This window comes from Schistocerca serialis, chromosome 4, assembly GCF_023864345.2.
Source record: "Schistocerca serialis cubense isolate TAMUIC-IGC-003099 chromosome 4, iqSchSeri2.2, whole genome shotgun sequence".
NCBI lineage: Eukaryota > Metazoa > Arthropoda > Insecta > Orthoptera > Acrididae > Schistocerca > Schistocerca serialis.
The window spans coordinates 751,666,124-751,682,501 of NC_064641.1; the positions used below are offsets into that span (position 1 = coordinate 751,666,124).

General features: G+C 36.2%; 1 protein-coding gene across 1 annotated transcript in view; it reads right to left on the reverse strand.

Moving 5' to 3' along the window:
- Positions 1 to 10,105: 10,105 nt before the first annotated feature.
- LOC126473287 (zinc finger protein sdz-12) overlaps positions 10,106 to 16,378 on the reverse strand; it is a 74,328-nt gene continuing 68,055 nt past the window's right edge. The window contains exon 5 of the mRNA XM_050100244.1: positions 10,106 to 10,987. Within this exon, the coding sequence (XP_049956201.1) occupies positions 10,535 to 10,987 (453 nt within the window). The 3' untranslated portion in view covers positions 10,106 to 10,534. The remainder of the gene's footprint in view (positions 10,988 to 16,378) is intronic.

Consider the following 16,378-nt stretch of genomic DNA (forward strand, 5'->3'; position numbering starts at 1 on the left):
GTCACAGTCTATCACTCAGCATTTCCTCCCATTGCAGTCCTCTTCAATTTACATAATCCTTTGCCTGGTCCCTCTATCTTGTAACTGGTCTTCTTCCGGATTCTGCCCATTCTAGAGCTTCTCTTGATAGTCTTTCTCTTCCCATTCTTTTAACATGGCCAAATCATTTCAGCCTATTTCTCTCCATAGTTTCTTATAGTGAACTGATCTGAGCCCCATTTCATTTCTTATTCTGTCCCTTCTTGTCTTACCCAGGATCCCTCATAGGAAGTGCATCTATGTCACTTGTATTTTACTTGGATGTTCCTTTGTCCAGGTCAAAAATTCTGGTCTGTAAATCAAAATTAGTAATAAATTTGTAATAATTCGTATATCACAATCTTTGCTTTGGCAGGAATTTTCCAATTCCTAATTGTGTCTGATACACAATAATAAAATTTTGAGAAATTTTCTATCTTTTCCAAAGTTTATTCCTTGATGTATCCTTTCCTGTGTAAATCATGATATTTACAGACTTGACAAATAATGTGCATAGATTTGAATAATGTGTTATAAGGTAACTGTAAGTCAGATTCCTATTGTAATCATTAAGAGATTAAAAGAACTTAGCATATAAAGTAGGTACATTTGGATGACAAGGAGTAAAACGGCTGTGACTAGCATTTTTGTGCTAATTGCCAATAAGGTAAATAAAACTTGGCACATGAGATGAAAAAAATTTGAATGATGTGTAGTAGTTTGCTGAAATTGGTATCTAAGAGAATTTGGAATAGTTATCTCAAATACCTGCTTTGCTCAGCTAGGGGAGTGATATGCAGTGTTTCAAATACTACTAACATTGCACAAGTAACAACAGGTGTGTGTGTGTTATTTCAATGTGTTTATGGTAATTTTACTTTGTCATGTTCACAGAAACATGTTTCTTTTTTTGTTTCATGTGGAGCCAATGGTAATAATGACAACATGGTATCAACTCCCCCATTATACATGGGCTATCACAGTGCCAGTCATCATGATTTATATACAGTCAGTGACCACAAAAAGATGGCAACCAGATTGTGAAGACAATCTCTGTTATTTAACATTAAAAAATAACAAACAACGGCCATTGAACTCAAACTATGTGAAAATATAAAGAAACAGCTTATATTTGTCTTATTTCAGAGTTCATTGTAGGATATTTTAATGAAGAACAGTCACTCTCTGTATCAGAACTTCATTAACTACGGTCAAGAAGAATTAACTGAAAAGAACATAACTGGAAGTTGATCATTTTTATTTTAAGAGAATGTTGTTTACTAGCAATCCAAATCTGAAAGTAATTGTCAGTCAGCTTCAAGCAAGCTAAAGTGAACAGAAATTTGCATGAAAATTAGTGAAAATCATTGTACTCATAGATTACAATCTGAGTTTATAATATAACTGTGAGCAGGAAACATTTACTTGGGGAGATGTAGAATAATGCTCTAGGAAATTATTTGTCTACTGGGAATATACTCCATCTTTGATATTTTGCTAGTAATATGAAGCTACATAAAAAAGTATTTTATTTTACCAAGTAGTCTTAATGAATTTAGTGTAGAAGAGCTACATTATGGTGTTTCTTCATTCCATATGGACAAAATCTAATGCAGGCAGTCAGGGAACTTTTGATATTGAATTTTGCTTCATGTATGAGTGCAAGAAAAAAGGGTTAATACTGAACTGAAATTAAGAAAACATGATAACCTTATGGAACACAGTATAAGTAATAATGGTAATTTTACCAACAACTGCTGCGCTCATTTAAAGAAACAATACAAGCTTTTTAAATTCTACATGACTGTGATACAATAACTTTGTAGGACTCCACAGTCTGCAATAGTGGTTCATGTTATCAAACAACTGGTGGTAGAGTTGTGTGCTTATTCAGTGTCTGAAATTCTTGGCTTGACAACTTGAAATGAGGAAACATAATATTTGGAAAACATCCTACAGATTACGCCCTCAGGCAGACATGCAAGGAATTTTCAAAAAATTCGTACAGGTTGGTAGGTATTAGTCAACAATCTCTGAGTACACAGTATCTATATGATAAAGAATCTTTGATTTGATTAATGAAAATAGCATAGGCCTATATTTCCAGTAATTGTATGGCCATATAACTGTCTTATATGTGGACTTAAGTAATGTACTGTGAAGGTCATTGAAAGTTTTTGAGACTTCCTGGTTTGCCAGACACTGTTTAATTTTTGAGGAAGGTAAGGGCACTCATTGTCACTAAGTTGTCCAGGTACCAGCTTGCTCAGCTTCTTTCTTATTTATTTGCCTTTCTTTCTTTTACAGGTTTATTTACGGTACTAGTTGCACCTCTGTGCTAAGCAGATTCTGATGACAGTTACAAATGAGCATTAACTGGATGTATCTAGGCACCATGTGAGTGACACTTTTTTTATTATTTTGCTTTTTAAATAATTTTACAAGATTTAAATTTCACTGTAGCTCATGTGATTTGTGTATTCAGTCTAAATGAGTTAATGTTTCTGGTAGATTCTGTACAGTAGGCTAAGTTGAGTTGGCTTCTTACACTAAATTCATATGAATGTTATTAAACCTCCCAATGGGGATTTCCTTAAACAGTATCCAATTTCATTACTCTCAGACTGTGTCACTGGCAGCTTGATACATACATATACTTCTGAACAAGATATACGTTTCCCCTGTCCAATACCCCATGATTACAAAAAAAATTAGGTCTTGATACATTAATATTGTGTGATTGTTGTTAACTGAATGAGACAGGTATTGTATCTGAATCACGTAAATTATGATGCATTTGGTAAAATTGAAACAAGAAAAATATGCACATATGAATTAGGTTTTATTTTGCATGTGACTAGAAAACAAGTACAAAAGACAAAATCAAACGACAATAACAGAATTTTCAAGAGTACTTTACATAAAAAGTAACATTATCAGCTTATTAACAAATATTAATTGTAAATCTTCATAGCAAAGAATGGAACTGAAGATTTTCATTGCTTTCCCCCTTAAAGGAGTTGTTTATTCTTTATATAATTAATTTTTTTAAAAAGAGTAAATTATACACTGTGAATATTTCTTCACACATAAAATAATTTTTTTCCTTATTAAAACCACAAAGTGACCACACATCAGGAATACATAATCACTCTAGTATGCATGCATTTCATGTGACTGCCTACAAATAAGACATAAATAATATGACCATGCAGTCAGTTTTGATACCACACAATTCCAATCTACTGTTTTATTAGCTGTTTCCCATTCCCTCAATTCTGAAATAACAAGAATTTTTACATTTTCTAAAAGAGTTGTCAGGAAAGAATTTGAATCTTGATATTTACAGCATGATTCATCTAATTGAGATGTTTCTTTCACAGCAAGTTTCTGTGCAAGTAATGTAACAACACTGCAAACATTGACATGTACCAATTTTACTACATTATACAGTGTGTAAAAAATTCAGAATAAAATATTTTGAGACAATACAATAACAGTTATGGAAAAAGAGAAGATACAGTTTTGTACAGGAGAGGTGTGGTGATGGTGATGACAGCAGTGGCCATATGTGTGTGTGTGTGTGTGTGTGTGTGTGGGGGGGGGGGGGGGGGGATGGGAATGTTGACAGACTGTACACTGTTCATTACAGACTGTAAGAATAATGTGACATTTTCTACATAATGCAAAATCCATAATGTTCCATCTACGATAGATTAATGAGTAATGGTGCCCTTCTATTGTTACCTCTGAATAATAAGATTACAACTGTTCTGTCTTAGAGACAATGTTGTAACAAAAGTACCTTGACAACACTGTTATATTATTAACAAGTGTTCTGTACTCCAGATGTGTGTTCAACGCATATAACAGTTAGTACAAAGAGTATTGAGCACAGAACATTATCAATAATGGATAGTGTTAAGCTCAATCCACAACTAAGTTTAAATTTATCCCCAACAGTAAACATTTTCTAATAAACACTTTAATGTGCAATACCATAAAGAAAAACTGTTCACAGTTGCTATCACAAAGTGGTGATCCTTAATTGCCATTGAACAAGAATAGTACAAGTGACTGAACCAAATCACAAATGATAGATGGTATGAGACACAAAATACTGTGAACATTATATAAAAACAAATATAAAAATAAAATTCATATACCAGCTTTGCCACATTTTTTTTAGTAAAAGTTTATCACATATAGCTTCTCCACTGTCAATTTCACTACTGTTTCCATCAAAATTAATATTCTGAAGCTCCTTCGATGTTGCTGAACAGAATAAATAGACTTAGTTCCTGTACCTGCATATCATTACTTCAGAAACACTTAAACAAGATTCTGTGATTGTCTCTCCCTCTCACACACCCTATATACATCGAATAAACGTACAGGAATGTACTTATTTGGTGTCAACAACAAACAGAGAAAAATATTTCAATCACATTTTCATATTCAGAGGTTGGAATAATTTCAAAATATATATGACACTGTAACTTTTATACTTATGTACACATTAACAGTATTACATGTGCTGACTGTTTTAATGAGAAACATGCCCATCAATGAAAAAAGAATACAAAAAGAAATTTTAAAAAAAGAGGTCAATAAGAAGCCACCACATTTCTAAAATGATGTAAAAGAAGAGTCCTAATCATTTCACAAATGCATTAATTATACAACAGAACGATAATATTAGCTGCCACTATCTTAGCTTCACACAGAAACCAACTAAATCAACTAGGAAAACAAGAAACTAAGATGACACTGTAATCACTCTTGGATATTACAGCAACATGAAAACTTTCTGTTGTGGACTAGGTATTTTCCATGCTGGGCACAAGTATAAAAAAGTTTCAATAGTATTAGCAAAGCAGCAGACCTGACACTGGAAAGCACAGAAGGTAGACTAGCCACACAAAGCATGGAATAATGAAGAAACTATAATGTTTTAATGTGGGTATTTTTCTCTGTACAAATCAATATTACAATTTCCATTTTACATTTTTTGCAAATCAATATGATCTCTCTCCTTGTAAGGTTTGATTAGTTCTGGCAAGTCATTATGTTAAAAAAGTGACTTCATATTACATAAAAGAAAAAATTACTTACATGGAGAATGAAAACAAGCATGTAGGGTAAAAACAACAAAAAGTAGGAACATTTTAACAAGGAGTAGAGCAAATCTTCAGCTGTATAAACAGTGGTCATAAAAGTTAGGACTGGAATAGCAATCAGTGGTCCAAATCATGTCATAAACTTGAAATTTTATTTTCATTTAATATAATAAGACAAGGAGTAGTAAATGTACAGTTTGAGATTTTAACATACATGGGACATTCAATAAGTACAACAACACATTTTTTCTTGGCCAGTTTTGGTTGAAAAAATGTGCAACTTGTTGTGGTGCACTGTGGAAATTCCTGGTTAAGCCCCTATTGTTTCATGAATTTCCGACAGTTGGCAGAACTATATGCAGCCTTCAGAATGGCATCCGTATGGAGGTGTATTCCCAGCAGAGAGCTGTCATTGAATTTATTTTGGTGGGAAATCAGAGCATCACAGATAATCACAGGCACTTAGAGAATGTCTACTGAGACTCAGGAGTGAATGAAAGCATGGTAAGTTATTAGGTGAAGCATCTGTAATCATTGTAACAAGGTCACACAAATGTGTACGATCTCCTGCGCTCTCCGACAGCACACAGCTGTGACTGCTGCAATGTTGGAACATGCGAACAGTCTCATTCGAGATTGTCAACAGATCACAATCAAATACCTCATCGCTCAAGTGGACATCTTTGCTGGTGATGCCGACTCACTCATCCACCAGCGGGGGTACTTGAAGGTGAGTGCGCCCACTGGGTTCATCATTGCCTAACAGAAAAGAGCAAAGGAGGACCAACTGTGGGGAATTGCTTGCATGTTATGAAGCTGATCATGACATTTTTCACATGTGATGAAACATGGGTTCATCACTTCACACCAGAAATAAAATGGCATTCCACAGAAAAGCCACAGCAACAATCTACTGGGACTGTGCAGGGGTTATTCTGTTTGATGACCTCCATAACGATGTAATAATCAGCTCTGAATTGTACTGTACTACCCTCACAAAACTGAAGAAACAACTTTAGTGCGATCATCAGCACAAAAATGCAAACCACCTCCTCCTTCTCTATAACAACACAAGGTCTCACATAAGTCTGCACATCCAAGAAGAGCTCACAAAACTTCACTGGACTGCTCTTCCTAATCCACCCCACAGCTTGGATCTCGCACTTTCCGACTTCCATCTGTTTGGCCCAATGAAGGATGCACTCCATAGGAAGCAGTATGTGGATGATGGGGAGATGTCCACCAGTAGAGTGATGCCACGCAGGCATAAAAGGCATACAGGCCGTACTGGTAAGGTGGCATAATGATGTCACATTGAACAGAGATTATGTTGAAATATGGGGTTTTGTAGCTAAAGGAGTGGGGAATAATAGGATTTATTGGAATCCTGAATAAAACCAACCTGCTTTCAGAAAAAAAGGTGTTATTGAACTACTTATTGAATGAGCCTTATATTTTGTTTTGGGACAGATGTAATAAGCCATCCGGGAATTATACCAACATGTGATATGCTAACTGAAAAAACACACATATCAATATTATATCTAGGTAGATGGGAACTATGATGTGAATTATAATTTTCAACACCAAGTGTGACTGAGAACAAACATAAATGTGGATGTCATGACATTTCTCTGATAATAAATGTAGTGAGCAATCTGTCTGCTTCCAGTGTGTTGGGAAACATGATAATAATCATAATGCTACTAGTGTGCTTCTTTACTGTTCATGTTTAGACAATTAGGACCACATATTCCTTTCTATCGTCACACATGTAGAGATTAACTGATTTGGTTGACTAAAATCTTTGAAACGAAGACCTAAGGAAACCATTCTAAACTATTTATGCCACTTAATATAACATGTTTCTTCTTTGAATGTCAGTAGCACAGTTGAAAATATATAGTCATTATATGATCTACACATTACACAAATTATGGGAAATATGGACACAACTCTGAGAATATCAGGTAACTTACTTTAAATATGCAGCCGAACAGAATGAGTACTACCATACCGAACAGAACTACAGTACATTCCATTTCTCAATCAGCCGCTTCTTTCTCAAATTTTTTCTCAATATTTCATTTATCTCTTTGAAAATTAATAGTTCTCAGTAAGTAAGACAAAGATTATATTTTTAAGGAAAAGAATAACACTATAATTTTTTAAAAGAATAGAGTAACACACAAAAATATTAAAGCAAGCACAGAAGTAACAGATATAAATATCAAATGAAACGTGTGTAAAATACGATAAATATACCAAAACAGGCATTAAATTTTGAGTTGTGTGTGTGTGTGTGTGTGTGTGTGTGTGTGTGTATGAGAGTGAGAGAGAGAGAGAGAGAGAGAGAGAGAGAGAGAGAGAGAGAGAGAGAGGAGGCGGGGGGGGGGGGGAGGGAGGGAGGGAGGGAGGGAGGGAGGGAGGAGGAGGGTGAGAGGGATTAAGCAGTCAACTGTAAAGAATATTAATCAATAACAGATTTAAAATGCGTCCAATGCCCACTACTAGATACCCAGTTAATACTAACACACAAATTAACTGGACCGAACAGTTCAGGGACGAACAAGAGCACAGTAGCTCTACAGAACTCACTACAGAATACAATTATAATCACAACTGTTATGATCACTATCACATTCATGGCCCCCTGTAGTCAACCTGCTCTTACACTACAAGTTGTATTGTTACAAGAGGAAAGGTACATTGTTTCTGCTAAAAAAATTCTGTGAAGTGGAAACTTGGTTCTAAATTATTTTTAGGTCAAAAATATGATTTAGAAGAGCCACTTGTAGCCATTGGGCTACATCTGAAGTCATGTAAAACCATACTCTAGCAGGCACTAAGTAAATTTCACTTAGGGTAAGATCATATGTGCACCTGTTTCTTCCATCTGGTTACAAGTAAGATTAATTTTAAGAATTTAACAACAAATATTATATTTTAACATTAGCTTTATGGCTTATGAAAATAACTTTCTTTCATATATTCACTATAAGGTACACAGCAGCACACTCCAAATGGCCATGAAATTTGGTTTTTTGTGTTTATTATACTGAAAGTGGAATAATGGAGCACAGACCTTTATCCCACTATCTATTTTATATGGAAAGAGGACATGAGTAATACAGGGACCAAACTCAATCATTTCATGGATAAAATGTTTTTGATGGTGCTGAGCCACAGTCATGCAGTATTTTTGGAAGGAATAAACCACCATTTCACTGTATAGCACTGTATTGTTCTTCTTTACTTTCTAGAGCTTGACTTCTTTTGCATTACTGAGTACAATACTAAAAGTTCTTAGACCATTAACATATCATACCTGGTAAAGCCAATCCAAAGCATATAAACACTACTAGCCTAGTCTTGTTTGCCTGTTGTGGACTGACTTTACTGGATATGACAGGTTACTCATTCAAGAATTTTTAGTATAGTACTCAATAACAGCACAAAAGACAAAATCTAGATAGTACAGAAGAAAAATACAGTGCTATACAGTCTAATGGCAGTTTGTTCTTTCAAAAAAAGCAATTCATGGGACCTTTTACTGCAAATTTTCATTTAATATATGACATGAGAGACAGTGAAACTACTGAAAAATCAGTATTAGTGTAGAACATGACAAAAATAATTAAATGATAATGACAATTTTCAATACAGATTAAAGATATATTAGTAAAGTTTTCTGACAATTCATCAGTTTCAGAGTGGTCGAGGCATACATAATATGGAATTCAACTGTCACTTCATTGAGTAATGATTCTGACTGGACAGAAGTTAATTACCCTCATTACAGTCTATTCTGCAGTTTTCACTGGATGTATCTAAAGCAAAAAGTTGCAGTTAACTTCAGCATAGTAACCATGACATTTCCGACACTCAGTAGCTGTACCCTACATTATAAGAATTCTATAAAACTGTGTGCAGTAGTAATGTTAATAGAAGTTCACAAGGGAAATTCAGAAATGATATGATAGTTTATCAAGTTAATTACTTGGAATGTATAAGAGTATAACAAATATATTTTATTACATTTTCAAAGCAGAGGAATGTTTCCTGTGAAGTAGAATATAGAATATGTAGTAATCTTTGCTCATAGCAAAGAAGCGTAATATTTGGACTTGTTTTGAAGGGGACGGATGTTGTCACAAAACACATGACATTTAAATGTAATTTCACTTCATTTCTATCTCTTGTTCTTAAAAAAAATCAAAGGCACATATTTCCAAATGGTCCTGTATTTCTTAAATGTGCAATTCTTTGTAGCTTTGCTACAAATAAAATGTGTTTTATAAAATTAATAGCATTACCACACTTGGTGCATCTCCCAGAGTGTCATGAATAAATAAATAAATAAATAAATCAATAAATATTAAAAACATAAAAGGTACAACATAGTATTTCCAAATAAATGACTCACATTTCTTAAATATAAATAGTTCAGCACAGCCTCAATTGTAACATAAGACTTTGTACTTCTCAAATTCCCCAAATATAGAAATATATATGTATATATGTGTACTAGCCTTGCATTTTGTCACAACCACATACTTTCTTTTAAACCCTTACTGTACATATGCCATATAAATACAATTGAGGAGTAATATATTAAACTTTATTGTGCAAAGGGTTGTATAGATATAGAATATACATTTATGTAAATAATGCACTATAAATATTTCTACTATATGTGGAATGTTAAGCTCAGATGAATAAAGTGGGAAATGAACTACAATTGAATTATTAAATGAATCTTAACAATAATGCACTGTGTTCCCAAAAAGCAACCAACAGTTTTAATACTAAACTGTGGGTATGAATATGTACCGTAGAGGGTGGCACATTTTTTTTATACAGACAATCAACAACTTCGGTGTAATGAAGTATGCAGAGTATATTTGCATAAGAGCTGAAGAATTAAACATTGCTTAGGGGTTATCTAACTGAATAACATGAATGAAGATTACACAGTACTAAACTGATGTATATGTATAAGCCTAAAACTTTTATTAAAAAATTTACTTCTAGATGAAAAAGCCACAGGAAGTAAGGCTTTGCAATGACTGGTAATCAGAAAAGGAATTTTTGAGAGGAGGGATTATGGGGGAGGGGGTAGAGAAATTCATTTAATAAAGGATGATAAGTTTATGGACGGTAAAAGATGTGGAATATTCAATCATCCTACCACTCAGTCATTACAATACCATATTCGTCATTTATTAAGAGTCAATGTTTGCCCTCTCCCTCTCCTGAAAATGTTAACAGCAGGACTTCAGAGTATGAGGAGCAAATGTATGATTCAAGTAAAATCAATAACAACTATAACTTTCACATTAACAACAAGACAAAATATGCCACTCTCTATGTATCGGATACATATGTGGTTGACCTCATTGATGTGTCTTACTGAGTAAATGAGAATTAAATTCATAAACATTTGAACACTGTTCCCCACAGATATTACATTTCCATGGATTGCTGTCAGAATGACAGCCTTTATGAAGGAAATATAATGTCTGATCAGGAAAAGCAATGCCACAAAATACACACTGAAGGGCCGATGACGGAGTGCCAATTCCCGTGCCGCGCCGAAGAGGTGCTGGGCGCCATACTGTTGATGCTGCAGAGTCTGGTGGTTGATCTGTACCAGTCGATGTAATTGTACCATTCACTGTTCCCAACCCAGACCCCTGTCGAAGCCCAAACGGCAATGAAGCTGTGCTCTCAGGATGTGGAGAAGGTGCAAGAGGCCGACTACAGCGAGGTTGGCTTCCTGGCCGTGCTGTTGTTACTGTTATTTTCCGCTTGAGATCATCTCGCAACAGTGATTTAAGTGGAGATACCTGTTATAAAAGAATACAAAGAGAATAAGTAAATGATGGCCTACAATAAATAAAAGTGAATTACTAATAATGAAACATTTTTAGATGAAACAGAGACCAAAGATGAAAAAAAAAATTCTGAATGATAATAATCTGCTGCATTAGACATCATTAGCAAAATTAAAATATCCTTTTACTTTGCATTCATCACGGCAACACACCCTCTGGCTGTATAGCCATTCTCAAACGATGTGTAACATAATACAGCAAATGGACAAAACTATAGTTAAGGCATTTTTCCCTCCTTTATTACAAGTTTTTTTCCCTCAATACTTAGGCACAAGAGTAACTAATCCTGGAAGTATTCCTGAGTATCCAATCAACCAAACACCTTTTATAGTCATTTCAAGTTGTCTACCTCTGCGCTATTGTGAGAGCCAATTGAGTTAATCCTTTACCATGGAGCTTTCATTACACTTGGTGTATTGGCTGCAATAAGTAGAAGGTTAATTTATAAGACTGGTATTGTACCTGGATAATCCAAAGAAGCATGACATATGGTGCAGAACTGTGAGCAGTGGTGGCATGGTAATAGACTAGAATATTGTATAGGGTGAGTGAGTGACAGAATACCACTTTGAGGATGGGGGTAATATTTTGGGTAAGAATATCCCTCATCTCACAGCATAAAAAATGCAGTCAAAGACCTGGTAGAGTCAAGAAAGGGGTATACAAGATTTGAGAGGTAAGTGAGAGGGACTAAGGAGGCCTGAAGTGGCAGGGGTATAATGAGGATAAATTATGAACTCAACACTGAGGATATGGAGCGTGAGAGAGAGAGAGAGAGAGAGAGAGAGAGAGAGAGAGAGGAGAGTGCAAGACCAGGACAGAGAGGAATGGAACAGAATATGGCAGGAGTGGAAAGTGTGAGGGCAATGGCTTGGAAAGGAGATAGCTAAGATGGGAATTAGTGGTATTGAAGACCAGGGGGATTGCCAGAATGAAGGATGTTCTGGAAGGAGACAGTTTCCACCTGCACATTTAAAAGGAGTTAATGCAGAAGGAGAAGGGATAAGGGTACTGAACCAGTTGTTGAAGTGATTGAATTTCAACATGTACAGCATATTCCAGCCAGTTAATTATTACATTTGCTCAGATGTTTCCTGGTATTGCAGCAAAATTGGTATGTGACATAATTTCTTTCATAAATGTCCCTACTGCTACATATCTGTCATTCACCTAAAGGGATCGGCAACCCCTCAGACACTGACGCATCATGGGTTTGCATATGTACAAGGCATTGCCTCCCTGGACTGTGTTGATCACAAAAAGAACCACAGACAGCAGGACAAGTGACACCAGAGGTCCACTGTGCCACGGACCTAAGTTCTTTGCATACCAACTACATAGGACGACGCAAGACAACATGTTGACAGTTCACTTCACTGGAGCTCTGGGCCAATTCATGTGCTGGCTCTTAGTAGCCCATAAGTCAGAGCCTGATCAGAAACCACCACATTGGGGCCTTGTTTTTCCAGTGATATCTTGAGATGTACCTGTCAGCCAACTATGCCGAATGCTAAACCACCATCACTAGGGGTTAGCCATGGCATAGTGTTCACACCCCACTATGTTTATTCACTGTGTGTTCCAGCCATATGCCTGTTAGTGTACAGGAAAATGTATTATTTTTTAATTGAGAAGGGTTTTCCTTTGTTATTAAATATCTCTACTGTGGTTTTAATAAACCCTTGTTCTTGTTTTCCTGTACCTTATTATTTCTTATTAAGCATCTCTCGATGGGAGACACAGCACCTACATCAACTGGAGAGGAAATATATATTCCTCGAATGTAGTAGGAAGTAATGGAGAAGATAATTGTTGCACCTGCAGTTCCGTTTTTCAGGGCCCGGCTGGTACTGGGAGTAATGGTTGGTGAGTGATCGACAATGATGACAGGTTTGTTGGTAAGCTGGATGGGCATAATATCATTTGTCTATAAAGACTCTGGCAAGGTTATCAGCATATTTGGATAACTGCTGCTTATGACTTTAGAAAATTGCTGAGACACAACCACATAATCACACAGTATTTCATGGTTATAGAGATTGAGACCTTTGTCAGTGGAAAGAGTAACAAAGACAGAATTGGGTTTTAGGTCATATTTAATTTTCTATTTCATGGATGTGATACTGGACTCATTGAGAAGGGATTTTGGAAAAGAAAATGAATGGGAGAGGAATTCCTGGAAGGTTACCGGATTTGTATGTGTGTCTTGTGAGAAGGGTAGGGGGGTGGGTGGGGGTGCACAAGGACGAATGATGGAGGAGGATCATGGCTGGAGGGAGAATTGATAAATACAAGTTTCAATGTGTCCTCTGGCTAGTGTAGTAAACTAGCAAACAAGTAAAGGTACGCAAGTCCGTGACAAGTTCAGCATAGACAGACCTGGGATCACAGCTGAGAGTTGGGCCTTTTGAGAGGAATGAGACTTCTGCAGGGGTCAAGCATTTAAAGGGAAGGTTGACAATGTTGCTGTGAGCCAGAAGCAGGTGTTCCAGAGCAGTGTGTTTATGGAGCAAGAAGGAAGTTCCTGTGGATGTGGGATAGGAGCAGATGGGTAAGGCAGGGTCTAGGAGCTAGGATTGGTGGAAGGCTTTGATGGGAGTGGTGATTCTTCAGGAGCTACTGCTACTCAAAGATGGGGATAAGATTTATATAACATTTGTTGTATTCCATGGATCTGGGGTATGAAAAGAAGTCATGTACATACATTTTATTTAAGTGCAATACAATACGGACAGATTTCTGGGATGCAGAAACAAGTTAAAATGTACATTTTATTTAAGTGTAATAAAATGAGATGATTTAAAATTATGAATTAGTGATAATATCAATAACCTAAACTAATAATTCTGGAAATTTCAGTGGAGATACTCTTCACTGAAGCAGGAGTAACTGCTCAACAGAAAGTATTTTGATTCCACCTTAACCACCATTACACTTAAGAGATTTATTATCCCCCTGTAGGTTGTTGAATGTGTGAGTGTATCCTTATGTCTGACTCCTTTCTGTATTAACTTTAAAGTCTAGAAGTCTTTGTAGGTTGTTGTTATTGGTCCCAATATTATATTCATACTTCACTCTTCACCCTATTTTTTGAGGAAAGAGGAACAGAATTTTACTCCCAAAGTATTTACATTCTACTAGAACTTTCATACAAAATTATATGTATTGTAGATGTTCTGCCAGATGTTCTATAACTAATACCAGACACAGATAAAAAATCTAATCACCACGTGGCGGCAGAACACACACATAAAAGGTTATAATTAGGCAAGCTTTCAGAGACAGTGGCTCCTCCTTCAGGCAGAAAGATTGAAAGGGAAAGAAGAGGGGTGAAGCAAAAGGAATTTCCTGGCAATTACCACTCATTTCTGGAAACTGCATTTTGTTTATCGCCAATCCTCACTCACATTGTACATTCTTCCTGCTGCACAGTCTCCAATATTCTCTGCTTCTTCAATAATTTTAAGTTTAGCTGTGTATGAGCAATAATGAGAGCTTGTAGCCATAATAACAACTTTACATACTGTTAATACTTTACTTCTAATGTGCTACTGACGCATCACAGAACTGGGGCCACGACATCACTATCGTATAATGGGATTTGTTGTTGGAGGTGGAGCAGTAACATCCTTATTATAATTAATCTGCACACCCCAGTTTTCATCCTTGAATTCGGTGGAAAAAAAGTGCAGATTATTCAAATTTATATGCTAGTCTAATCCTGTCTGTGTGTTCTCTAAGGGAGTGATACTTATATATATTCCTAAATTCATCACTTAAAGTTTCTTCTAGAAACTTTCCAAGTAGGTTTTCGTGGGAAAGTTTGCATCTACCTACAACCATCAGCCAGTTCAGTTCTTTCAGCATCTTCTGGCACTCTCCCATGGGTTGAACAGACCTGTGACCATTCAGGCTGCCTTTCTTTGTATCCATTCTGTATCCCCTGTTAGTCCTATTTAATACAGATCCCACAATATTCCAGGTTTGGTTGTACAAGTGTTTGGTATGCAGTTTCCTTTGTAGTCTGACTGAACTTTCCTAGAACTCTACCAATGAAGTGCAGTTTCCATCTGCTTTACCCATGATTGACATTAAGTGATCATTCCATTCATATCCCTACAAATTGTTACACCCACGTACTTGTATAAGTTGACCAATTCCACCTCTGACTAACTGATATTATAGTCATAGGATAGCATGTGTTTTTTTATGAAGTGCAAATTTTTACATGTCCAAACATTTAAAGCAAGTTGAAAATATTTGCACCAATCAGAAACCTTATCAAAATCTTACTGAACATTTGTGCAGCTTGTTTCAGACTGTACTTCTTCACAGATAACTGCATCATTTGTGAAAAGTCTGAGGTTAATACCAATATTGTCCACAAGATAATTAATACACTACAGAATAGCAAGAGTTCCAACACATTTCCCTGGGGCACACCTGAAGTTGCTTCTTCATCTTTTGATGACTCTCCACCCCAGATAACTTACTGCACCCTCCCAACCAAAATATCTTCAATTCAGTCACAAATTTATCTACCCTATATAATCACACTGTTGATAATAAATGCTTTTCAGAAATTGAGAAATACTGCATCTACTTGACTGCCTTGATCCATGGCTTTCAGTATATCATGTGAGAAAAATATGACTTGGGTTTCCCACAATTGAGATTTTTAAAATCCATGTTGGAAGGCATGAAGGAAGTCGCTCTGGTTAATATACTCCTTTACTGTATAGAGGTGGTTGACCACAAAATCCTTCATGGTTGATATGAAATTGCTTCTGTCAGTTATTATTTTTGTGGATTTGGGTAATGCATTATGGAGTTTGATGTCAGGATGGAGTATGCCTTTTTGTAATAGTGCTCTATTTGGCTGTTGTTCATGTACATCATTTACGTGACTTGTGTGTTAGCTATGTACAGATTAATTACATGTGGCATGTGGACTGTTACTGCTAAATTTTTCTTTCATAATAATTACATTTTCCAGTACATAATTACACAGACCCCCCCCATGAACCATGGACCTTGCCGTTGGTGGGGAGGCTTGCGTGCCTCAGCGATACAGATAGCCGTACCATAGGTGCAACCACAATGGAGGGGTATCTGTTGAGAGGCCAGACAAACGTGTGGTTCCTGAAGAGGGGCAGCAGCCTTTTCAGTAGTTGCAAGGGCAACAGTCTGGATGATTGACTCATCTGGCCTTGTAACAATAACCAAAACGGCCTTGCTGTGCTGGTACTGCGAACGGCTGAAAGCAAGGGGAAACTACAGCCGTAATTTTTCCCGAGGGCATGCAGCTTTACTGTATGATTACATGATGATGGCGTCCTCTTG